Source organism: Athene noctua, chromosome 16, assembly GCF_965140245.1.
Source record: "Athene noctua chromosome 16, bAthNoc1.hap1.1, whole genome shotgun sequence".
Taxonomy (NCBI): domain Eukaryota; kingdom Metazoa; phylum Chordata; class Aves; order Strigiformes; family Strigidae; genus Athene; species Athene noctua.
The window spans coordinates 13,155,543-13,180,598 of NC_134052.1; the positions used below are offsets into that span (position 1 = coordinate 13,155,543).

The following is a 25,056-nucleotide window of genomic DNA, read 5'->3' on the forward strand; positions in this document are numbered from 1 at the left end:
ATTTTAAAGTCGAGAGTTGCATCAGCTGCAAATTACATAGACTTAGGGCTTGCTAAAGGAGAAAAAGAGAAAAAAAAGCAAAAGTTTTCTGCCGTTGGATGAAATTTTAATTTCTGTTTCCAGAACAGCAGAGAGTAAAGGTAAGAGGTGGAATTTGAAAGTACAGACAAGATCTCCTTTCCTTGAGCTATGTTATTTATTACAGAGCAATAGGTTGATCTTTTTTCCGCAAACCTATACACATATATTTGGAAAAAAAAAAATGTTTGCATATATATCTATGGTGTATATGTGTGTATATATATGAGTGCATCTCAGTAGTCATGTAACATCCCAAGGAATCATTTTCACAGGGCAGCAAGGAGGATGAGCACAGGATTTCTGATGAGAGTCCTTGCAGCCGTGTGCTGGAAGTGTGAGCAGTTCATCTATACTGTGTTGCAGAAGTGTTTTCTATGCTGTGTGTAAACAGTGCCTAGAGCAATAGCAACAGCTCTACCTGACGGCAGCTGAGCATGGCGATCCCTAATACTCAGGCCCCGATGAGTTTCTGAATTGTCTCCTCTGTGTGGTTGAAATCTTCTGCAGAGCCACCCAGGTGAGCCATGGCCTGTTGCTGCTGGTTCAGGCAGCTCGGCAAGGTGTGGTCCCTCATAGTGACTGAACACTATGGAATCCATATGTCCTTGAAGACTTTTTGTGTTTGCAGCATCTAAGGACGCTTTGGAGAGAAGTTGGCTGGGTTAATTCATTGCTGAGCATTCATCTACCTGTGCTACCTGAGAAGAACAGTGTGGAGCAGAGACGTTGCTTGTTTAAAAAATTAGACTTAATTTCTCTCAGGATTTTCTCTGTCTCTAGTCAAGTTTGTTTTAAACTAATGGAAGTAATTAGCGAGTCACAGAGGGACTTTGTCTAAGAGGTAGCCATTTTTAGATAATGGAGCATAAAAGTCGACACGGTGACATATGACACCAGAGCAGCATATTGGAGCCATGCTCTGTGTCTTAAGCAGATGTTTAAGTACTTTGAATACTGAAATCACTACGTACACGTATAGGATGGGATTTTTATTTTTTTCTCTCAGACTGCTAGTACACTGTAGGGCTTTCTTTTAATCTCAATAAAATCAAAGTAAGCTCTGAATTGTTTTTAACGTGCAGTCATTATCACTCCGTTCTCTCTTTTTCAAAGATCTTTTTGTATATGATATGTGGGTACCTCAGGAAGTATGGATGGAACTTGCTTTTTGCATTGTCATTACATAGCAGAGGAGTGCAATAATACACCAACTGATGTACCTCATTTCTAACAAGGCTGATGGCATGGAACTGAAGATAAATAACGTATTAGCAGCAAAGCACTCAGTGTGTCCACACCTATTTATTATCACTGTGAACGTGGGGGAGATTTGCAGAAATTCCTGAGAGGTGAAGGAGATCTCGCAGCAGGGTAGTCCCCAGGGATGTGGGGGATCTCCCCTAGCAGCACCAGCTGCCTCGCAGGTCTTTGAGGCCATCCCAGTTTCTCCAGTTGTGCAGCGTTGGTTCTTGTAGGTGCCACCAAATCATGGGTGTGTTTAACATCATTCAGTGCTTTCATGGATTTATATTTTTCAGTCTAGGCTAAAAACCGTGTCTTTACTGTCAAAGCAAACAGGGCCTGGCATGGGTTGGAGAACTGACCTGGGATTGCCCGTATGGTCAGATTGGTGGTAGCACCACAGAGTTTTGGAGTTAATGTTGACCACACGTCGTCCCCAGCAGGCCATTTAGAAGTGAAACATGATTTTGAGGGATAAGAAATTTTGGCCTTCAGGAGATGAGCTGTTGTGTGCTGGTTGACCTGGAGGCCAGAGCATTGGCTCGCTCGTGTGGACTGGCAGCCCTCAGCACTGGTTGGGTTTGGGTGGGATGGCCCATGCACTGTGTGGCACCTCGAGGAGGGACCAAGCTCCAGCTCTGACGGTGCTGAAGTTTGAAGCTGCAACACAGTTGTGTATTTTTTTGTGTTTGGCTTCTAACTTGTACATCTGAGCTTTGAGGTTTGAGGTAATTCCTAGCTTTTCTGGAAACTATGGAAGATTCAGTCCTGTAAGGATTTCATTGTTTATTTAACTGGTGGAAGTCTCACCTTTGTAAAACAGAGGTCCCTTCCTCCAGGCCGTTGAGTATCTGCCCTGTACTCTGATGCTCAGGGGCTGAAAGCAAGGGTGCCGAGAGCTTCAGACTGTGGTCAAAGTAGCAATTAAATAATACCCTGTCCCTTAAAATTTGTGACCAAAGTTTCATCTGAACTTTGAGTAATGTTGGAGATGCTCCTTCGTGTTACATTGAAAAACATCTGTTACGCTTCTAGAGATAGAAAGCAGAGATGACTGCTCAAATGTCTGAACTAAAGCATGTCTGATGAGATGGGCATGGAGGTTATTTGTTGCAGTCTGAGCTACAGTGAAAAGTAAAGATGGGCAAACCCCCGCTTTTGGAAGCAAAACTGAGGGACTTTTCCTTTCCCTGGATTCCAGGTTAAACAAGATTTTAATGATGTAGTTTATGACAATGAAATTGCTTAAAAGCATTACCCATGGGGTTTTTGCATACTAGATAACTTTATCCATCTTCTTTTTTATAAATCAATGTGTGACATTTGCTGTTTGTGACTAATAATTACTGTAGCGTCAGGTAACAGTTCCTACCGCAGAAATAAAAATGTACAAATGTGGTCTAAATAAATGGAAAGGCATGGAAAGCCTTTTGTAAGATGTATAGTTACAGCATGATCACAGCACCCCAGTTACTGAGAGGTGCGGTTTGGTGAAGGAGGGGACGGATGTTTGTGTCCTCCGCTGCAGTCTGCTCCTCCTGTCTCCATACTGTGATCGTACCGGGCACTTGGCAGCAGGACTGGTTGATCAGTTTCTTGGCTGCTTTTTTATTTTGCCTGTGCTATCCCTCAGATATTTTTATTTAAATCCAGATTAGTCCCTGATTCAGCTCAAAGCAGCACTACAGAAGCAGTCAGCTCTCGTATGGGGGAAAGGGGACGGCTGGGGTAATCTGGCCCAGTAGCCTCCTCTCACCTGAATTGCCACTGCATCCTTTCTTCTCCCACCACAGACAGTCTAGGTAGGATTCATCTGACCTAGCTTTTCTTGTGCAAAAATTAAACACCTGCTGAAGCTGCATCAGACTTGGACTAGCAGGTTTTCTGTATCTCAGGGCAGGCTAGGAGCATCGCTGCTAAGCGCTCAGGAGCCCCAGCACGAGAACCTGTGTAACGATCCTAGCTGGAAAGCTGTATATCCATTCTCACTCACTTGAGATGTTTTTACGGGTACAATATGTTTTCCTTCACCACATGTGTGTTCCACCCTGTGGATTACTCAAATGGCAGAAAATGTTTTGTTTCCAGTGTGATTAGCTGCAGGTTCAATTTCTATCAGATTTGTCAATTTTGTCATATAATAGTTTGGGTTTTTTTCCAGCCTAATGTATGTGACATGTTTCATAATGCCAATAAAATTAGTTTTCAAACTAGACTGTGAAAGAATTTGACCAAAAAACACCCAAAATAAAAATATCAGCAACTGGGGAGCTTTGATCTGACAGTGTAGGCTTTCAAATGACATGTTGTGGTTTGTGAAGATTTACGGTTCGTGTTTGCAGTGTGGAGGGATCAGACAGGGTGGGATTGCAGCTGTGGTTGGGGGCGTCTGGTTCCAGCAGTGGATGTGTTCTGCAAAATGCTTTAAATTTTTTTCTCTGTTTAATTTTTTGTTGCTGTTTTTGTATTTCTGATAATGGAATTGTTATGGGCTTTTGAATTTCAGTTAAGAATGTGCAAATAGTCTATCTGGTAAGTAGGTTATTGAAGGGTTAGGGAAATGGAGAACATTTCGTGCAAAAAAATACCCACAGTGTGGGTAATAGACTCCAGTCGAATTTAAAAGATAATGGCAACAAGGGAGAAATCCACTTGTAGAAATGGGGAACAGCTGTGTTTGAGATCTAATGAAACTGTATCAAATACTTTAAAAATGGCTTACAACTTCTTCCCTGGGGAATGGAGATAAAGCGCAAGAGCACTCCTGAAAGGTCGAAGAAACAGTTAAATCATTTCCTTGATGGTTATTAGAGATATAGAAGACATCAGTGAAAATTAAATGTCTGAAACTTGTATTTGATTGCTTTCCTTATCACACCAATCTCACACGTTTCTTCCATCTCTTACTCTCTGTTCTAGTAAAATTTAATAACTGTGCCGGTAACAAGGGAGTTCGGTATGAAACCAACAGCCTGGACTTCAAGGTGAGGGCGGATGGGACGGTGTATGCTGCCCACCACGTGCAAATGCCCTCGAAGCAGCTGATCCTGATGGTGACGGCGTGGGACCCCCAGACCCTGGGCAGATGGGAGGCGATTGTCAGGTTTCTGGTGGCAGAGAAGTCGCAACACAATGGACACAAGGTAAGAAGTTTTCGAAGCTCTTTTTCTTACTTCATTCTTCCTTTGCCTGTCTTCCCCAAACCTTTAAAAGTTAAATGAAGTGTCGGATTGTTTGTGTTGCCTGGTGTGCGCTTCCTCGGGAAGTGGCCAGGTAGAAGATACCACAAGCAGCACCAAAATCCTTACAAATGGTCCTTGAACCTCTCTGACAGAAATGATTTAAGGTCACCAGTGAGGGAAGCGTTTTCATATTTTTGTATTTTTAAGTGATCGCTTGGCTCTGTTACATACTGCAGCTTATATACACCTTGAGTTTGCATCTCACTGCTATTACTTTCTCTTGACTTGAAATAAAACCTGCAAATGAAGGGTGCCTCCCTCTCTCCAGAGTCAAAGTCAACCATCTTCTTGAGAAATACGAGGTTAAGTTCAGATTTCTGTTGTGAGAGCGTAGACCTGGGATCGCTCGCTGGCTGTTGCTGCCGTGCTGCTAAGACATCTTGCTGGTTTTCACAGCGATTTCCTTTCTCTCCCCAAGCCATCTGCACGGTCCTGCAGCCCTGTGGGGGACATCCAGAGAGGAGATTCGGGCTTGTTCCCTTCCAGTGCAGCAAGGACAGGGAGCACTGCTGCTGCCTGATAAGGGACACGTGCTCACACACAGCGTGGGCCAGTGAGGCAGCGAAGCGCAACGTGGCACTGCAGTGGCAAACGTCTCCTCTGCTCAGTGCCAGCATCTTCCCTGCCCCACATCTGAAGAGTGAAAAGCCAGCACTGTTCAGTATTTCAGACAGAAGGTTACAGATGCTTTCGTTCTTTTTTAATTTCATACACGTAGCTGAAAAGCGGGAAGGGTCTGTCCCTGTCCGACAGTCGGGGAACAGTTAAACACAGGAGTGGGCTGCCCAGTGCCACTGTATCTGGGGGCTGCTCCATGAAAATGCATTTCTTCTGGTCTGTTCCTTGAGTAGCTGTCTCTGTCCCACCTCTTCCATATCATCTTTGGCAGCAGCAGTTCACCTTTTCATTTTCTTCTTCCTTTTCTGTGTTAGTCTGGGCTGAAGATCCTGTAGTACACTAAGTAAATGCAGCTGTATTGTCTGTCACCTCCTCAAAAAGCTCGGTTCTGTGAGATGGTTGGGCGGTTACACTGAAGGGGGACTTGGCAGGAAATTGGTTGAAGAACCTGATTTATTGCTGGATCTTGAAGTCCTGCGGAGCAGGGATGAAGGTGTGTGTGTCCTGGGGAACAGTCATGGCTAGTTCAGGAACAGGCAAGGTCACTTGGCCATGGCTGTAGTTTGGACTAATGCACTACAGTAATTGTCAGAATAGCAAGACTGCCCTCTCCTTTCCTCTTTCCTGCAGTGCTTGGGCAGAAGGGGCAGGGCAGGGAAGGAGGGAGAGACTTTCAGTGCCGTATTGTCAGAATGCCACCATGGGTGTCTCTGCCATTTGAGAGAATTTTTGCCCCACACAAGACAAGAAGAAAAAGACTTGGAGAGACTTAAATCTAGCAGTTGCCCAGTGGGCTGACCCCTGAGGTTTTGCATGGCTTAGAGTCATATAAATACATTTCTGCTGCTCTTCAGTAAGGCTCTGGCTTGTGCAAGATATAATTAAGCCCTGTGTGTTGTGTCAACTGTATTTGCCATTTTCTAACCAAAGAAATACTGCTTCCTTCTAAAAATAATTAAATATTGAAGGAACAAAGTAAGATGTCTTATATACTGCTTTAAATTTCTTCTCAGTGTAGCAGAAAGAAAACTGAATAAGCACACATTTCTGTTTTAGTAAAATATTTGGTTGGAAATTCATCTAATGTTAATGTAAGCTGAACTCTGGTTCAAAACAGAGAGAGCTAAGCTTTTTAAAATTCATATCCCTCCTTTCTAAAAGCCTTATTAGAGTGTAGTTTGAGGCTGGAAAAATATGGAAAACAAGACTAATGACAAGGTCATAAGCAGTTTTATTGTGGGTCCCTATAGCAGGCATCCGACTTGTGTTTTATTTAAATGCTTGTGCTTTTTGCAAGCAAAATACTCCTTTGTTCACTAAAGAAATAAATATGATTATGAGATTATTTTAAAAAATAATAGTGTTTATGCTAAAAAACCACCAAAACCTAACAATATCCAGTTCAATGTGTTTTAGGCCATGACCTTAATATACTACATTTCATGCTTTTACTAGAAACAGATTTCACATTTAGTTTTGTATAGTAGAATATGATTCAAGCAGAGCTACGTAATTATTTTAAAGACATTTCAGACTGTTGTGGTATATTCAGGATATGGAGACAGTAAATATGGGAGAGAAAGGAGGAGGTGATGTGAGAAAGGGAGAGAGACCAACTCTCTATTCTGGCGTATACATCCATTTCCATTTTACTTTGTAAATTTGTGACTGATTTTGTGAAAATGCTGAACAGTTCCCAGACATTAAAAATAATTGGCATAAAATTTGCCTTACCGCACCTACTGAGATCTGTTTGCTGGCACCCACAGCACAAACAAGTCCTTCTGCCTGCTCACCCATCCTCTGTGTTTCTGTAGGCTTCTCCGTGACTGGGGCAGCCCCACTGTGTGAGGGGAAACTTGTTGCCCCTCTGAATCACCTCTGAAAGGATAAATCAGATTGTAGTTCACAATTATCCATGGATTAAAGCTTCATGAAAACATGATTAGCCCTCCTAGGATGGCCATTATTAGACATTTGGCTTATTATGGAGGTTAATACAAAATAAATGTTACAGGAGCAGTCAGCGTTGTCGGGATACTGCCTGAGGTTGCGGGGGCACAGAATTAAGGTCCCTGCTCTACTGCAAATTTCTGGTGCTCTCTGGGGGGAGCAAACCCAGTCTCCTATAGCCTGCCTGCAAAACGGAGGCAATGGTCTACTTCCCAGGAGGGCACAGAGGATAAAGCCCTCAATACGTGGTCCTTTGGATTTGTGATCCTTTATTATTCCAATATATAAGATTGGAAATCTATGTAATGGGCTGGGAGAGCTCTGGTGGTGGCCAGCTCGCTTTGAGGTGGCAGATTAGTTCAGGATGGCTCCTCTCGGGACAGCCATTCCCTAGTGTGCTTTCACTGCAAAATCAGAGGTTTTGTTGTCCATACCTGCACCTGAGATCCCAGAGCTGTGCCCTTCCTCTCAGTGTAAGTTGACATTTTAATGGTGAGTGACCCAATACAGTGGGAGTTTCCCTTCCTTCATAGTGTCTGCCTTATAAATGTGCTGATTGCTTTAGATGGCAAATAACGTGGGCAAATCTGCAAGATTTGCACCGGTAACCAATGTCATGAAAGAATTCTAACTGCTACCGTAAAGTTTTAATGCCAGTAGGATGAAATGAGAGCAAAGAAGGTAAATATTTTTAAAATGTATTTTATGATACATGAAGCATACATTTTCCCCTCCTCCCCTTCAAACACTTGAATGTAAACTTTTTTCTGTTTAATACAAGTGATGTTAGTAACTCTAGGAACTTTTTTTGTTCAGTCTTGCAGGAAACCTGATAGCAATTCAATTAGAAAATGCAAATGAGGTCACATATTTCCCACAGGAGAGCTGAATTACCCCAGAGGAAACTGAGTGATATTCTAGCATAACAATAAATACTTAAGATAAAGTTTCTTGTACTGTTCTTGTCAGGCTACCTGTTGTTGCAATTGGAAGTATCAGTCGGACCTGTGGGTATAATTTGGAAAGAAGAGAAAGAAAGAGAGCAAAAAGAAAAAAAGTTTTTTATGAAATTATATAAAGTCCTTGTAGCTTATATCAGCATTTATGAAAGAGAAACTTGAGTGGGATAATGCTGCAGAAGAAAACAAAGTAAAGCCAGGCTTTACTTAATCAGGAATTAGCAATGCAACATCTTTTCTAAGAGCACATGCTATTATTTCTAACATTTGGATACTGATTCAACTGAAAGTCTAAAAATGACAATTATGTATGTGAACAGCGATATTGCTGAAGACTTCGGTCTTCGGAGTGTCCTCTGTTTCTTTGTTGGAGAAACTCAAGTCTTCCCAAGCAAAGGGATAGATCTATAGCCATTGGTGCTTCACTTCCCACGCTGCCCTCTGTGTCCGTACAGTCCAAGCTCCTCCTCATCACTCCTTGCTAATCAGCGTCCTCCACTCCCTGTGTTGGCTTCTCCCACCTCAAGTTCTGGCTCGCTCTTTCATATTGATCTTTATTTTTGAGTGCTTGTATGTGTCAAAGCATGTTAAGGCATATCTGGCAAGTTTTCTTCTCTATTTGTTTGTCTGTTTTTCTGTAGTTCTCACCTCATGAGTTAAAATCAGGATTACAGAAATACAGCATGGAAAGGAATTCACAGCAAAAGAGCTTGGAGATACAGGATATATTCAGTACATGTAGGATGCCACTCATCTGCTACCAGAGACTTATTTTAGAAAAAAAGTGTTGTTTTCTTTGAATCATGTTTATGTCAACCTGAGTTTCTCATTGTCTTAGCTTCCCAAATTCTGAGCATGAAAGTATGTAAATTTTTGCAATGTTAAATCACTGGGAATGGTGCAATTAAAATCTTGCAAATATATGGGTATGCAGCTAGTGTTTAAAACATTGAGAACTACTGTCAGAAATCAATCTTGACTTAAGCCCAGCTTGTGTTTTATTATGTCTCATCTTATTTTGGGCTTCTTTCATAACCCAGGTCCACAGCCATACAATATGAATGTGAAAAGCTGATTCTTACAGCCAGAGGTTTTTTTATTTAAAGCCTTTAAATAATCATCTCTGGCATTTTACCTGGCTGAGATTTTAAATTCCAGTACAGTCTTTTATTGCTGATCACAAATACAAAGGTCTCTGGGCAAGGAAAGGCTTATTCAGCACTGATCTTGTTTATGACCTCAGTTATTGTGGTAGCCAGGATGCTCTGCGTGAGGCCTGGAAGCGATGAAGATGTAGCCTTCCCTTGATGGAAGAAAATGACAGCTTAAGTGGGAGTTGTGCTTCCAGTGCTCCTGGTCTTCCTGATACTTTCAAGTGAGCGCTCCTGGAAGAAATGGGAAAAAGAGCTGCTGCATTCCTTCCCTTCCCTTCCTTCCCCTGGATTGAGACGAGATAGTATGTACAGCATCGGGGTAATGGAGTTTGCCCCATCAAACTGTGTTATCCCTAGAGAGGGACTGAAGAAATGAGACTGTTTTTATCATTCTGCCTTTTTCTGGCCATATTTATGCCCATTTTAAGTATTAGGTCATTACACTGGGGCTGTCCTGTTTGACTATCTCTGTGGGGGATCCAAGGCAGTATCTAAGTTCGGTAAAATGGCATCTGGCATCATTTTTATTTCTGTATCTTCATCAGCGAAGCAAGGCCTTGACTGATCACAGTTGGTGATAGTAGATAAAGAGATTTCTGTTTTCTTTAGGTAACTTGTGAGACATTGTGTGGAGTTTTAACAAATCAGATCAGTGGTAAAAGATGAGAAAGTGGATGACTAATAAATGAGTATCATGTAATTGTTATCGGTGAGACTGCTCATGTTAATTGTGGAAGTCTAATTAAGATGCATCAGGTGACCTTGTCTGACCTCATGGTTAAGTCAGTTTGAACATCCAGCGTTTAATTGTCACATGAGGCGAAAGTGGTGTTTGTGAAAACATGTGAACTTACTTGGCCTGATTTTCAGGTGTGTTGAATCACATTGCCTGGCATTGAAGCCAAGTTAAGAAATTACATACAGGTGCTCATTGCCTTGGAAAATCAGCCCACTATGGGAAGTTTCCGAGCACTGCACTTGCTGTATTTAGTTCTTAAGTAGTCAGCATCTTACCAAGGGTCAGGCTCAAAGCTGTACTAGAAAGATCATCCGTAAGTGAAATTCACTCCAGATCTGTCTTCCTTCAAACAAAAAGAAGTCCTGAGGATTGAACTGCCTACGCGGAAATAAGTTTTTTCTGATAAAACAAAACCCTTGGACTGCTGCGTACTGCCTGCCTGTGATGTGTGCCTTGCCCTTGCAAGATCAAAGCCTTTGACCTCCGGTTTCATATTCTTTGTTGTTAACTGCTGAAGTCTGACTGCCGCTTCCAAAAAATATTTTGAACTGAATTTCCTAAAAAAACCTTCATTGCTGTGTTAATCCATTGACAGTTGCGCGTAAATGTGAAGTTGAGTAAAGACAAAACTTGCTTCAGGTAGGCCCATCCATTAGAATAAACCTTTTTTTAGGGCTGTGATGTCCAGCTATCTTTTCTTTAGCCCTGCGACCTGAGACAGCTTGGTAATTACAAGCTCAGGGTGAGGAAGGGCTTCGGTTCCTCCCAGCATCTTGGGGCCAGGTCCTTGCTCGCTGGCCATGGGCTGTGCAGCGCAGGTGCATCGCACGTGCCGGCCAGAGCAGGGGGCAGAGCCAGCCCAGTGAGGGTGTCCAGCGTGGCTGGCTGGGCTGGGCAGGCTGTCCTCACCCCCAGCGAGGAGTGGGATTTCAAACTGTCCCCATCCAGCGAAGCTTTTAAACACAAGCCTAAATTTCATCATGCAGATGGAGAGAAGATGAACGTGTTCGCATGTTCAAATTTAAGCGTTTGCTTAGGTGCGCTGCAGAATTGGGGCATAAAAGATGAACGGCCTTTTCTCAAGAGCCTCTTGAAATAACCAAAGGATAACTTGAAAGGGCAAACTCACACACTAGCACTGGGGAGAAGTACCAGAATGAATTACTCTGCTTTGTGCTAAAGTAGCAGTGGTGCTTGTGATCTCTTAAATATCTTGTGATCTTTTTACTTGCAAACATTAGGAAGAGAAGGCATATTGTTACATTTAATTCATTATGATTATTTAAATTCATGTGTCTTTTGAACCTCATGGCTTTAGAAAAATAAAATGAGATTAAAATTTTTCACTGGCTTGTTAAGGGGTAGGTTTGCTCCTGCTTCTTTCTGTGGTGAAGAGCAATTGTAGTAGGCTGAGTTCTAGAAGCAAAAGAAATGTGGTTGGGAACAGTATGTCAAATTACTTGCTAGAAGTTTTATCTTGGTGCAAGAACTCAGCTTGCTAATCCAGATATTTCGTACATTTTTCTCCACAAGATATGTGCAGAACAACAGAGAGAATATCAAGCTGCAGTAGCAGTTTTTACTGTATAGTATATGAGATCTTCCACCTTTATTCCTGTCCTGTAGGTATCTGAACAGGTAACAAGTATGTAGTATTCTGTAATTTAATAGCCATGCTCTTGAGAAGTACTTGTAGTTCTGAAGCCATTGTGTATGGCTTCTTCCAATTATGAGAATGACATTAACTTGAAGATAGAAATTTCTTTTTGTAAACACTAGAAGGTAGAGTACAACAGTAATTTAGATGTTTCTTAAACAATCCTACCTAAGAAGCACTGCAAGATTAGATCGTACAAAGGGAAAGTGAAAAGGTCAAGTTGATGTGGGAAGCTTTACAAGGAAACAGCCTCATCAGAACTTTTCATGTTGGGATAAGATGTTCAAGCCTTAAAATGAGAGAGAAAAGTACATCGAGAGCTGTGCTTTGTGGATGATGTCATCTTCGTCTGTTCGGTGAAGGTGCTTGCAATATTCAGAGCCTGACAATGACAAGAGTATCACGGGTGCTTGAAACCTGTGGGAACCATAAAAGATTCCTCCAAAGGCAGATAGATTTGGTATGTGATTCTTCCAGAGAATGGAGGAGGAAGAACATCATTTGAAAACTTGAAAGCGATGCACGGTCCAGGAGATACCTCTAATCATCACTATGCTGTGGTACCACAGAACAGGTTCCAACACAGCTCTGCCTCTCCACCCCAGCCGAAACTTCCCCCACCTTCGAGATACCTTTTGCATTTCATGTCTGATCGATAATGAACGTGAGCCTGCGGGTGTCCTTATTCTTCTAGTACAAAAGCAAAACATATTGAAGTGCTCTGGTGACTTATCAGATTTCAACTTAAAACAGTGATAATTTGCCAGATGTTTAGGCAAACAGAAGGTGCAGGTGAGTTCAGGTGGTTTCTGAATTTTAATTAAATTGTACAAGGAAACCAACATCTTCTGTCCCAGCGGGGGTCACCCGGTGAGCAGCCACCTGAAAAGCCATCTTCTGGCTCAAGGTGAGCCACTGGCTCAATCTGAGCCACTAACCTTCTTAGGTTTTCTGATCAAAGAAAAATAAACTGTATTTATTTTTTTAAATAAAGGTCTTCTATGGCAACCTTGTGGGTTATGCCCAGAGCAAGTGGGTGTCTCTCTTCTCTGGAGTCCAGACTTAATTTAGCATTTAATTACAGTTGCCAACTAATAGCCCTGCTGCATCTTTTGTGAAGAAAGGATTTTCTCCTGCCTGACTTACAAGCCAGTGTTGTGTTCTCCCTATTTAAAAATACTTGTTATTCTTCTTCAGCTTTTTTCTTGCTTTGCAGCCCTGCAACACTAAGGAACATTTTGATTCTTCAGTCACACTGATCACATTTTATTAGTTATATCGGATAAAATTTGCCAAAGCCTGCAAAGCCAGCCAGATACCTAACAACCTTAAATGTGCAGGCAATGTCTCATTTTTCAGCTGTCAAGGAACAGGGCACATACAGGCGGTTGCTCAGCTTTGACACAGACTCCTTGGAAGAGAGGGGCGTTTGGCATGGCTGATGCATGTGTGTGCATTTTACATGGCTCATCCTTCTCCTCTGGGGGCAGTAACTCTGTTAGATTTTAGTCAAACTTTTTCTTCCCTGTCAGCTGATGTGTTCTGGAAGCTCATGCACTTGCCAAATCTGACAATTTTTCTTACTAATTGACTCTAATGTGAACTGCTCTATGCAGCCCCACTGCTGATTAAAAAAAAAAAAAAAAAAAAAAAAAAGTAATGAATTTTTACTTAACTAGCTGATTTAATTAAAATGTTTTATACTGTAATTGTATGGTTTCTATAAATGGAGAGGTAATTTTGTTTAATGAGTTCCTAACCAAACATAACATTCCTGACTGTATGTAGCCAGATTTGATAAAGGTCACAAACACTGAGATTCCACTGTTTGCTTTTGTAAGTCGTGATGATCAAACAGCTTGATTTGGCACTTGAAGTATCATGTCAGGATTGGTTCCCTCTATTCCTGTTTATACCAGAAATTATTAGTATAGTTTTAGGAGCAGAGGGGGTTCTTCTCTGTATCCGAACACTGTTCATTATCTATAAAGTGGAAGTCTACTGCCAAAATCACGTCTCATTGTCAATTAGTGGCTTCTCTGCAAACACATTAATGCCCCTGCTGAAGAACTGTGCACATTGGAACATCTTGCTGCTAAACTACTAGTTTTTCAGAGCCCTTTGACACAAATCATTCATGAATAGCAATTTGTGCCGTGATGGTAATGGGACGTGACGTGAAGCTACCTTTGATTAAATTTACCACAGCTTACAACTATTAGTAAATAGAGCTAATATAGGTAGTCATAACAGATTTCTGGAAGGTGGATAAGGAGGAAAACAGATTATGGATTCCTTACCTCTGCAGTTCCTAAAGAATACCTTCACATAGAATGTTTGTAATAAATGAATGTCTAGAATAAAAAGTTTGATCTTCTTAAAACTATTTTTTTCCTGTCTCCAACTTTGGCAAATTCAGCAATGACCTAAATAAAAAAGAATCAATTACCCTAAAATAAATAAATTTGCTGTTTGTTCTGCAACCCTTTCATTATACTGTAGGAAAACACAAAATGAAATATCTCTCTCTGCTAAAAGATCAAAAACTGGGGAAATGGTGCATTTTGGGAAAAAAGGGCTCATTCGTCCTCCACTGCTGTCCCTGATGTCAGCAAAATGTTGTCTCCTTAGAACAGAATTCATGCAAATGTTTATTTTGCAGCACTCTCATGTTCTCTTTGTTAAAGAACTAAGCCATATTTTCATTGTCTTATTTTCTGTTTGGTAAATATCATTTTCTCCTGTCCTTTCTTCAGCTACCATGGAAACAAGCAAAAATGCTTCAGATTAAATATTTTTTAAGAGATTTTTTTTTTTTTCCTTGGTAGAAAATTGTACCAGTTTTCAAAATGCGTATTGATATAGGAGATGATGGGAAATATGTTTGAGCAATTGACTAAAGGTGGCTTTGTATCCCCTTGTATTGATAAAAAGATATTAAAAACACGTTGTCTCAGTTAAACCCTAGGAGTGACACTAGAAACAAAGCAAGCCAAGTATTATTTCTTTTCTGAAAAATATCTAGTGTGAAGTGTTAAAGATCCAATGGAAATAACGAGACTGGCATATAAATAAAACAGAGGTTAAATCGTAAATAATTTTGATACTTGGGAAGTAAAAGCCTTACTACCTCTCCTCTGATTGTAGATACTTTTCATTCCAAGTGCAAGAATAATATATTTTAGTGCTGAATCTAGAGCATTTCGTTTTGTGGGTTGAGCCCTATAAAATTAATAATCTCCAACAAACATACCCTAAGACGCACTGTTATTTATATGCAGAGAATGGTGGCTTATTTACCCAAACATTAGAGTGATCCAAAATGTTCAGCTAAGCAGGAACACAAAATATGATATTATATTATGTAAATGGGTTTGTGATACGCTCTGCTGGATAATAACTTCCAGATGTCTCTGTAGCCAGAGGCTGACGGATATCAAAGGCAGGTTGGCTGGGAGGGAGACGTGCCAGCTGGCGAGACTGGCTACTGCTAAGTGTAGCGGAAGGTGAAAGCTGGTATTTCTTCACACTCGCTGGTTTTATTTGTGGACTAGTGAAAAGTCAGTGGCTCACAGCCTTTTATTTACGAGCAGGATAGGGCTTGAGGGGCTACAGGGATCCCACGTGTCCTGTTCTTTCAATGAATTATTTTTCATCCTCTTTTGTGAGTAGGAGTTGAGTTTAGTCTGAGTCTCTCAACAAATGAAAGGCTGACAAGCCACAGACTTAACACTGGCAGGAGCTTATAGACTAGCTAGATGACTATTCTGACTTACCTTTTATTGCCAGTGCTAAATGCAGACAAGGAGTCCCCCTGAGTTCTCAATGCCATGGTGTAAATGGAGTTAGCTGGAGCACCACACAACCTCACCAGTTTGGAGTAAGGTTTCCTAAATCTGTTTAGCTTTTAAGTCTGACAGTCCCTCAGGGTTTAGCTACATGTCCTCTTCTGGATGTAGCAGGTTGTATTCACCATCAATAAATGCAATGCTAGACTGAAAACAGACTGGAAATTACTCCTGGGAGATGTCATTGAAGTTACTGACATATAGACTTCAAGAAAGCTCTACACCCTCTGTGAGCAGCCTTTGAGAAGAAAGATCTTTGCACAATCCTTATATATGGACTGCACCTCCTTCAACCTCGTGTTGCTTTCTGAGAGCTTGACCTGTCGTCTCAGGGAAAAGTTTCCAGTTGACTTCACTATATTTTCCATTGGCTTTAACTGATAGCCCCAAAAACCACCAAAAGAGTGACAAGGGGACACATACTGTAGGTTTTGCCACACTGTACTGCAGTTAATCCTCAGCTCATCAGTGTGACGTCCTGATCCAGCTCAGGGAGGATGGTCTCTGAGAGGCTCTTCTCTTGTCCTACAGCTGCTCACAAGAAATATTTTAGTTGTACTTTACAGAGAAAGAAGCGGTTTGTTAGCAGAAGGTGCAGTGGCTGCATTATGATTTGCCCATGTTGGCATTGGGCATGCATATGTTACGGTTATGGGCTACAAGCCCATTGGAAGAGACACTGGACCACTCAGAGTTGTGTGTTGATCCCAGGTTTGCAGAATGCGGGCTTTAAATAACAGAGCCTCACGGCACGCTTTGCATCGCTTCATTAGCGAGCTCTGAAACATTCTGCCCTAATATGAATACTAAGGCATTAGATCGTACTGAATCCAAATTCATAACAGATTTACATCCCAGCATGGTCTTTTCTCCTGTTGTTTTTCTTCATCCCACACTTTGTAATCACTTTTTCTCCTTGCACTTGAAGGTTTTAATCTGTTTTGGTTCAGCTGTATTTCTCTAGCTTACCCATGTCCTAAAGTAATAGACAGGCATAATTACTGCATTATCTGACTATTTTATATCCTCATTTAATTGTCTGTGTATTGCCAAGGACCACGCTTACATATTCTGTGTTTGGTGTTTGATCCTGTTGTAACAAATTGTAAATGTCACCATGTAATTTTCAGAGTGGAGAGTGGATTTAATTTTCCACTGGGCATGTGTTTCATGGACTGGCATCTCTTGTGCTGCAACTGCCCGTCATCCTTTCGCCATATGTAAGAGGGTGGTGGCGCCTCACAAAAGCAACGAGAGGGAAAGCACCCCAGAGCAGTAGCACTAGAGGTGCTCAATTTGATTGTGAGAAGGATTGTGGACAGATTGTGTTCTGATGACACTACAAAAGGTAGAGGAATATTTTATCTTTTGAAAATGTCTGCCTGAGATTGTGGAAAGCATATGGCCAGTAAGGCCATGAGAGAAGGAGCAGTTGTTATCTCAGTGAAAACTGTTATTCAGCAAAAACAGAGTTGGAAGCTGTATTTTATAATTACTTAATTTGGTGTCACATTCTGCTTTTGTGTTGAACTTTAGATCCTTGCAAACTCAAAAGTACAGGAGAGTTTTCTGGGGCTCACGGTTAGTCATTGCTGTTATTCCAGCGATGTTCTTGGATGTTTCAGTCAGAGATCTGAATAGTTCTGGCATTTGTGCTCACCAGACTTTGTTACTGCATTTGTCTCACAGCTTTTAAACAGCAGAAAACATGTACAACGTATTTAAACAACACCAGAGAAATTAAGGTCATGAGAATGCATTGTCAACAAATGAAGATAAAAAAGAGCTGTTGTTTGGGAAAAAAAAATGTTGTTGCAAGATGCTTTTGAAATTCTACATACTAAATTCAGAGTCATGTTGATGATTTATTCTAATGTAGGAAAACATCATCAAGAGTGACAAGCAAGCTAGTCACTGTCTAGTCACCTGCCAGCAAATATTTCATAAAGACTAAAAAGGCTGGTACTGCCTTGCTGAGCTGACACTAATTATTTCAGTATACATGGAGCTTTGGGATTCATGTTAATTCTCAAGTCTGTCTTTAGTTCAGACTCATTCCACTGTGTAAACTCAGCAGAGCACAAATTATTTGACCATCCTTTCATAATCTGTCCCCACGCTCACTTGCCAATTATATAAACTGATCCAAATACCTGCTCTCACAGGATCCCCATTTGGGAATCACAAGCCAATTAAAAAAAAAAAAAAAAAAAGAGGGGGGCGGGGGGGTGGATATCTACTTGTCTGTAGTTCATGTCTGGTAGTCCTGTTTCATGGTGACATTCATTTCTGGGTATCCTCTTTAGATAAAATTGTTTTCATCAGTGTTCAGAAAAAAATACCTTTCTGGTAATAAAACCCTCTTAAGATGAAAACTCTATTGGATATAATATATTGCATCCCATAGGAAGGTTGAGCTCAACAGTACCTACCAATATCCCGAATAGCCTGAGAAAGTCTCCCACTGCTGCATCATGATGCTGTTTCTTTGTTCATTACACACTTAAGTGAGTATTTTTAGAACAACATCTAAATATTGAACAGTGGTGTAGTGATCTTGCAGCAGCTCAGTGATGATGCTTGGTGTATAAAACAGCGTTCAGGCAAACACAAACCAGCAGTCACCTTGGTGGTGTGAGTTAGTGTGAGACAGGACTGGAGAAACGTGGCTATGTGTGTGACTGAAAAAGACCGTATTTGTCTGCTCTGTGAAAATTCGGCTCTGGAATTGGCTCGTTTGCAGTAAAAATAGCTGCATTTTTGCTTCCAACCATTGCAGCCAGTGGATGCCTGTCCTCCACAGGTAACACAGATGGGACCCACGGTGGCCTCCTTGCTGCTCTGCCCAACTCTCAGCATCCAGAAGGTGCACACAGCTTTGGAGCCACCACTCGGTTCCATATACTGTTTGGTTTTCCTATACTATATAGTTTTGAGGTGACTGCTTGCTTCATTGCACTTTCAGATGAAGAACTAAAATGTGCTAATAGATGGATTTTTATCAAACTATAAACCCTGCAGCAATGATTCTCACTGAAATCAGTGCCTACGGATAGCTTTTTGCAAATGTTTGTAGGATGTTTGAGTTTGTACGTTTGCAGTAAAACAAAAAGTGAGTGTGACTTAAAATTGCAGGGGCCTCAAAAAATACTTTGGTGATTTTTTTGTACAGTGTTCTTGGGCATTGGTTTTAGGGTGGGAGTTTTTTTGAGAAAAATAGCTGAAAATTTTAAAATTCAGAGAATAGTATTCTCAATGGATCTTACCTCAGATGAAGAGGATGTGTCTTGCAGTCTTTCTGATTTATCAAAGTTAAAACATTTGCTGGTGGGATTGCAGGTTACCACACAGTTAAAAAAAGCTTGTCTTTGTTAGTTACCTTGTCTGTAGACTTTCCAGAAGTAATGCCTGAAATCTGAGAAGGGCACAGAGTATTCAAGTATTGGGACTCACTGAAGAGCCTCTCCAAATTTACATTTCATTAATTCGTCATGCTATAAAGCAGAAATTTTCTAATAATGAACCAGACTCTTCAAGTCCAAACCATGGTCCCACCATTTCCATTTTTATGCCACACCATTTTAATGTGTTCAGCACCAAGGAATGCCATGGGCAGAATCAGTAGTTTAAAAAAAAAAAAAAAAAAAATCACAAAGAAGGATTCAAAGGTGCCTCAAATAATGAAAGTTGTTTGCTAACTGAGATGTGTTACACTTCCCAGGCTGTGCGGGGTGATGTGTATTTGGGATTTGTGCTCAAAACCCCGGTTTTATAAAAAGGTCATTCCTCATGAAGCACTAAGAAGTTGAACTAATTCACCTTTGTAGCCATGGAGCTGGCTCTCCCCCTGCTTGTGGTTTGTTTGGCTTGGCAGGATACATCTGCAGAACCACAGACTGCAGGTTACTGTAGCCCTACTGATGCCAAGGAGCAGGGTGACTCTGTACAATAAAACTGGAGCCGTGACATTGGCTGTAAAGGAATTCTCTCTTTTTTTGTGTTCTGGTAGGTTACATTTATTGGAAATTTGCAGAAACTTCTTTACTCCAATGTGCTGCTAAATCTCCCTGCAGCTGGTGTAATGAAGACGATATATTCTGGGAGGCATCTTGATTTGAGAGTGACAGCTCCATATATTTGTGAAAATGAAGTGGCAGCAGAGTTGCCAGTAAAGCATATTGTGTCTTTGTGATGCAGAAATATGTCATGTTAATAACAATAATTTTCACAGTTACATGTGACCATTTACGCGCAGAGAAGCACCGCGGTTGGGAGAAGTCCTAGGAAGCAAGGAAGAAGCTAACTGGTTTTGCATCCTTGTTTCCAAAACAGCCGAAAGGTCGGAAGACAGTGGCCGGAGAAGCGGCGCCGCAGCAAAGCGACACTCTGCTTCCGTGGCGCCAGCATCAGAGCGCCAACGGCCTGCGGCGCCAGAAGCGAGACTGGGTCATCCCACCCATCAACGTGCCAGAAAACTCCAGAGGACCCTTTCCGCAGCAGCTGGTTCGGGTAAGTTAAAAAAAGAAACAGAAATAATAATGCGTAATGGTAATCTTGCAGTGGGTCTAGTGAAGGTAGTAGGTGTGGTCCAAGCTCATGGCATGGGAAGTCTGGCTCGAAGCACAGGCTCTCTGCTCCTCCTCCCTCGTGCAAGAAAAGTTGCCTTTTACACACTGCTGAAATGCTTCTTTTCCCAAGAGACTTGCCCCAGTTTTCCCTCGCCCAGCTGAACAGCAGCCTAATCGTCTCCTTCCAGCCAGTCCCTCAAGAGATGCTGGCGTCGCTGCCAAGATGGCACTTTGCCCACGCTCTCATCCAGAAAAAGGCTGCAGGTGTAAAGCTGGGCTTGGTGACACCCAGCGACAAGGGGTGCTGCCTCCTTCCCTGCCTTCGCAGAGCCGGAGTACAGATGCGTGATGGGGCTCGGGCAGGTTGGCTGCCTGCCGCCACTGCAGATGGATCCCTCATCCTCTCTGTGTTGCTAGTTTCTTTCTTTACAAGGATGATCTCCGAGATCAAGTTTACCCATGTGGTTTTCTGTGATGATTATTGGATGACAGGAAAAGAAAAAGAAGGGAAAGGGGCCTTTGACAGACACATTTGGTTGATATGTTATCGCTGTTGATAAGTGTTAGCAAAATACAAATACATGTTGCTATTCCTCTTGCGAGTGCTGGTTTCAGTTTTTGGAGTGGTAGAAAGATTAGCTGTAAAAAAAGAATTCCCTGGCAGACTTTTTCAACTCTTCCCTTGGAAGAAAATGGTGACAATTATAAAATTTCAGAACTTATTCTGAGCAACAGCGGTGTGTCATTGGCATCCCTTCTCAGGAAGTTCACCTAGTCAGCTTGAAACAGTGCCTGGATTCAAGTGAGTTGTCATCATTACCTGTTTCACACTGATTAGCTGATGCTGTTCTGTGCAGCCCCTGTCTGGGAGGAAGAAAGGAGCTTGCTGAGTCCTTTAGAAGTTCAGGTGAACTTTGCAGTGAGTCATGCAGTGACTGAAGGTGCATGTTTCCAATTCACCAAGTGTTGGGTAAACCTGAATTGTTGATGTCATTTCTTTGTGCAATTAGGGAAGTAAGACAAGGAATAAAAAGTAGCGGGTGGGAAATGTTTTTATATCTGTTCTGGAAAAACAGGGAAGGAAGACAGATAGTCTTTGTGTGGTGAGCCAGTGCTGGCTATGGTGTGACCCATGATTGTGTTGTCCTACTAAGTTAAAGAAATGTCTGAAGAGGAGAATAACCTGATATGTCAAAAATATCTTCCCAAATCAGATTAATAATTTAGATTAGTTTCTGAATTCCTGTGAAAATAAGCAGAGTACTTGCAAAATGAACTTACGCCCTGTCCCACTCCCTGCTGATTTCTTTTGAGCTTTGACTACACAGTGAGAGGACAACTTGGCACCAGCTTACCACAGCAAATTTGTTGATTTATAAAGACTGAAACCTCTGTGGCACTTTTCCTCTCCACAGCCTGGTGATGAAGCAGAAGGACTCAAGAATGCAAAACTCCAGTATTAATGAAAGTGACAAATAATACATTTTATATAGGTACAGAAGAATTGATATTCATCACTTAAACTACCAGTAACCTTGGAAAGATAGCCTAGCTAATGGAAACACAGAGCTCCCAGCTTTTCAGCAATACGTTCCATTGCGGTTTTTAAATACAGATGCTAAAGGAAACACGGGAAAAGGTGGTGTGAGAAAGAAAGAAAGAAATGGCTTACAAAGGGCTGCTTTCCTTTTCATCTGACATACAGAAAGTATCGGAATGACAGGGAAGATGGTACAAGGAGTGCAACTTGATTAAGCGTGAGACCCCTGATGTTTCAGGCTTGGGTTGCGTTTCTGCTCATCTGCAGCATCTGGCCTGGTTGCTGGCCCCTGAACATGAAGCTTGGGTGATTCCTAGTGGGAGTTACAGCTTCCCTTCTTAGACTTTGCTCTTTAATTATCCAGAATAGGGCAAATCAACGTCTTCAAAGACACCAGCACTACCTGACTATTTCCATCCACGTAATCTTCAGATTGCCCTGGAGCATTCTGCTGTCTCCTAGATCTAGGTAACGGTTTTGATCCGATTTCCCATGCTTTTGCTCACTGGGCAATGAATATTTTTGTGTCCATCTGCTCACAAACTGGAGTTAGAAGTACACATGAAGTTACAGCTCCAATCCCATTTGTACAGAAGGAAGTCTGATGCGGTTTTCTCTGCTACTTTATATCATGTGTTGAAACCTAACACTAATTCCGGGACACTGAACTTTTTTTGGTCCAGAGAGCCCTGATTGAGCTTACATTTTGTAGGTACAACTAACAGTAACCAGCCCCTCCATTATGCTATCTTTGGTTCTGGTTACCTCCAAGGAAAGGAAGGAATGGTATGAAAAATCTAAATATTAAAAATCCAGAAAGCCTTACCAGAAGTACATTTTCATAGTACCACTTGCTGTTTGCGTTTTTACAGGTCAGACTAATTTGAAATGCATAGGCAAATCTTTCGGGTTGCCTCCTACTCCTGCTTCCTATTGTGAAGGTAAAAATTCCATTTTATGGAAGTTGATTAGTTACTTGTCAGTATTTTTAGCAAGGCTGTGCCTGAATGAAGTTTAAATCATAGCAAAGGTGAATGCAGCTTGATGGCAGCCGAATACCTCGAAATGCAGCCCTATCTGGTTCAGCTGGGATCAGCTGTAATTCTCTGCTCATTAAACCATTTCATTCTGATAAAATACATTAAATGAAAAAGTTTTTAGAAAAAAGAAGAAAGGAAGACGTCACAACATTATCCCTGCCAAAAAACCCCTCTGTTAATTACAGTGTTTTTTCTTTCAAAGTAACATCCGTGTCTGTTCATATGCATCGACCACAGTAACTGGGAAATATATTTCAGAAAAATAATATGTAAAAAATAATAATAGTAATTTCTGATTAGTTTTGGCTGCTGAAAAAATGTACTTTTTCTTTAAAGAGTTTAAATAAACATCTGATATAAGCTAAAATTCATTTTTATTGGTATAAAAACGTTTTGCAAATTTGGTTTTGTCTTTGAGCTGAGAAAACAGTTATCAAATTTTATTGACATATGCCTATTTATTTTGCAAACAATTATGAAAATCTTGGGTTTAATTTCCTTGTGCTTCACTTACACCTTTGTGTTAGGAATAGCATTTTACATGCCGTGAAATATTTTACTGTAGTAAGGATAATTTCATTACTAATTGTCAGATATTCTCATTATTATAACTGTGAGGTCTATAAAAATGCCTGTTAAAAATACAAAACCAATATGAAGTCCCCCTTCTTCTCCAAGCAAATGACTCACGCAGCCACACTGATCAACTAAGATAATATATTAAATAGTTGTGCCCTTGCTGAGTACCATCTATTTTCTGTGACTCATACTTTTTAGCTACATGTGTAGCTAATTCTTAATTATCTATTATCTAATTTATTACTAGTTAATCTTCTCTTTCATCCTTTATTGAACTTCAAAAACCATCTCAGTTTTGGATCCACATGCAAGTCTCCAGGTGCTTCTAACAGGAATCTTGAGTCAGATGTCAAGGCTGAAGTCTTGACCCATCTCATTGGGCTGCATGAAAATCATTCATTCAAAAGACCAATGGTTTGTGCAGGACCAGCCTTTGGTCATGGCGTGGTTAGATAACGGGCTTCTTTGTCAACCACTGCAACTGTATTCACACTTATGAATGCTCCAAACTTCCAACTTCATCTCCAGGACCTTTCTAGAGCTCTTATGATCCGCCTGTCTCTAACTCAGTCTGCACAGACCCTAATTTTTCAAGTTTGCCTTTATTGAATTTGAAACTGAAAAATACGGTGTTTGTCCATTGGATCTCTCACAATAAACAATTTGTTCGTTCTCATTATGCCTGCATGAGAATCCACTGAGGATGACCAAGACAGGATCGTGGTGCTCTTACAAACAGCCTTGATTGCGTGCTACAGGCACAGCATGCTCTCTCATATCCAAGCACTGGTAATCTCAGACACGAGAATACTAGAAATAATCTAATGTGTATAATAGGGAATAAGAGGGAAGGATGCATTTTATGTAAATTTAATCAGAAAGTCCTGAAGTGGTTTGGAAAGTTGGCAGAATATAATATACCTGAAGACTCTTGCGTTGCTTCTTAGCAGCGGTGTTGTTGATTGGTTGGGTTTCGTGTGGCACGGTGCATGTTAATGGAGCAGAGAGCTCTTCTTAGCACACTAGAAAACCCCGCGGTGGACCCATGGGTGGGTTTAGCACACGTTAAGCAATACAGTGAAATTGAATACTTAATATGAGAAAAGTTGATAGCGCACTCAAGAGCTCCACAGCCTATTTGTGCGCTGTAGCCCATCCTGGCACAGGAAATAGGTGTAATGGGATAGTTCTCCAAAAATCTAAAATCCCAGGGTTGGAGATACACTTGAGGTATGCTGAGCTACGAAATCCCTGCCAGCTTGGACCGTCAGCACTCAATATTGCCATTTCTTCGCTCATCATGGCTATTTCACCATGCACCTTTGCACTGTTTTAAATAGTTTTATTGTAGGAAATCCCTCATGCCTCCTCTGTCAACCACGTTGCTTACTGCTGTGAAATTGGCAGTTCAGAATCCATTAACTCCCAGCTGCAAGACAGATGGCATCTGTCTGTGGTGAGAGAAGGTTTGTTGAGAAAAGGCCTTGCAGATGCTTCCCAAAGGACATCAGACCTTACTTTTCCTGGGAGACACGCAGACAGCTTTGATTACAAGTAGGCCTAGATCTTCCTTGTTCTTCATGAGAACAGGTGTTTCTTTTGCCTTACCAACCACAAAAAAAAAAAAAAAAAATCAGTTCAGGCTTTCAGTACATCTTGTCTTTGGTACCCCTGTGAGCATCACCAGCTGAAATTCAGAAATGAGGCGATTTGGTCTTTATTGTGACAGGGATAAGAAGGAGCAAGTCCAGAGGCTGGAGAAGAAATGGGACATTCTACATGTTGTATTGCTCTGAAGAGGCACAGCCTTTCTTTGAAAGCTGGTTAAAGGATGTA

General features: G+C 41.3%; 1 protein-coding gene across 1 annotated transcript in view; it reads left to right on the top strand.

Moving 5' to 3' along the window:
• The window catches only part of CDH4 (cadherin 4), a 466,028-nt gene that overhangs the window by 281,123 nt on the left and 159,849 nt on the right, over positions 1-25,056 (top strand). Inside the window, exons 3-4 of the mRNA XM_074920132.1 lie at positions 4,243-4,466; positions 19,826-20,002. Of these exons, the coding sequence (XP_074776233.1) occupies positions 4,243-4,466; positions 19,826-20,002 (401 nt within the window). The remainder of the gene's footprint in view (positions 1-4,242; positions 4,467-19,825; positions 20,003-25,056) is intronic.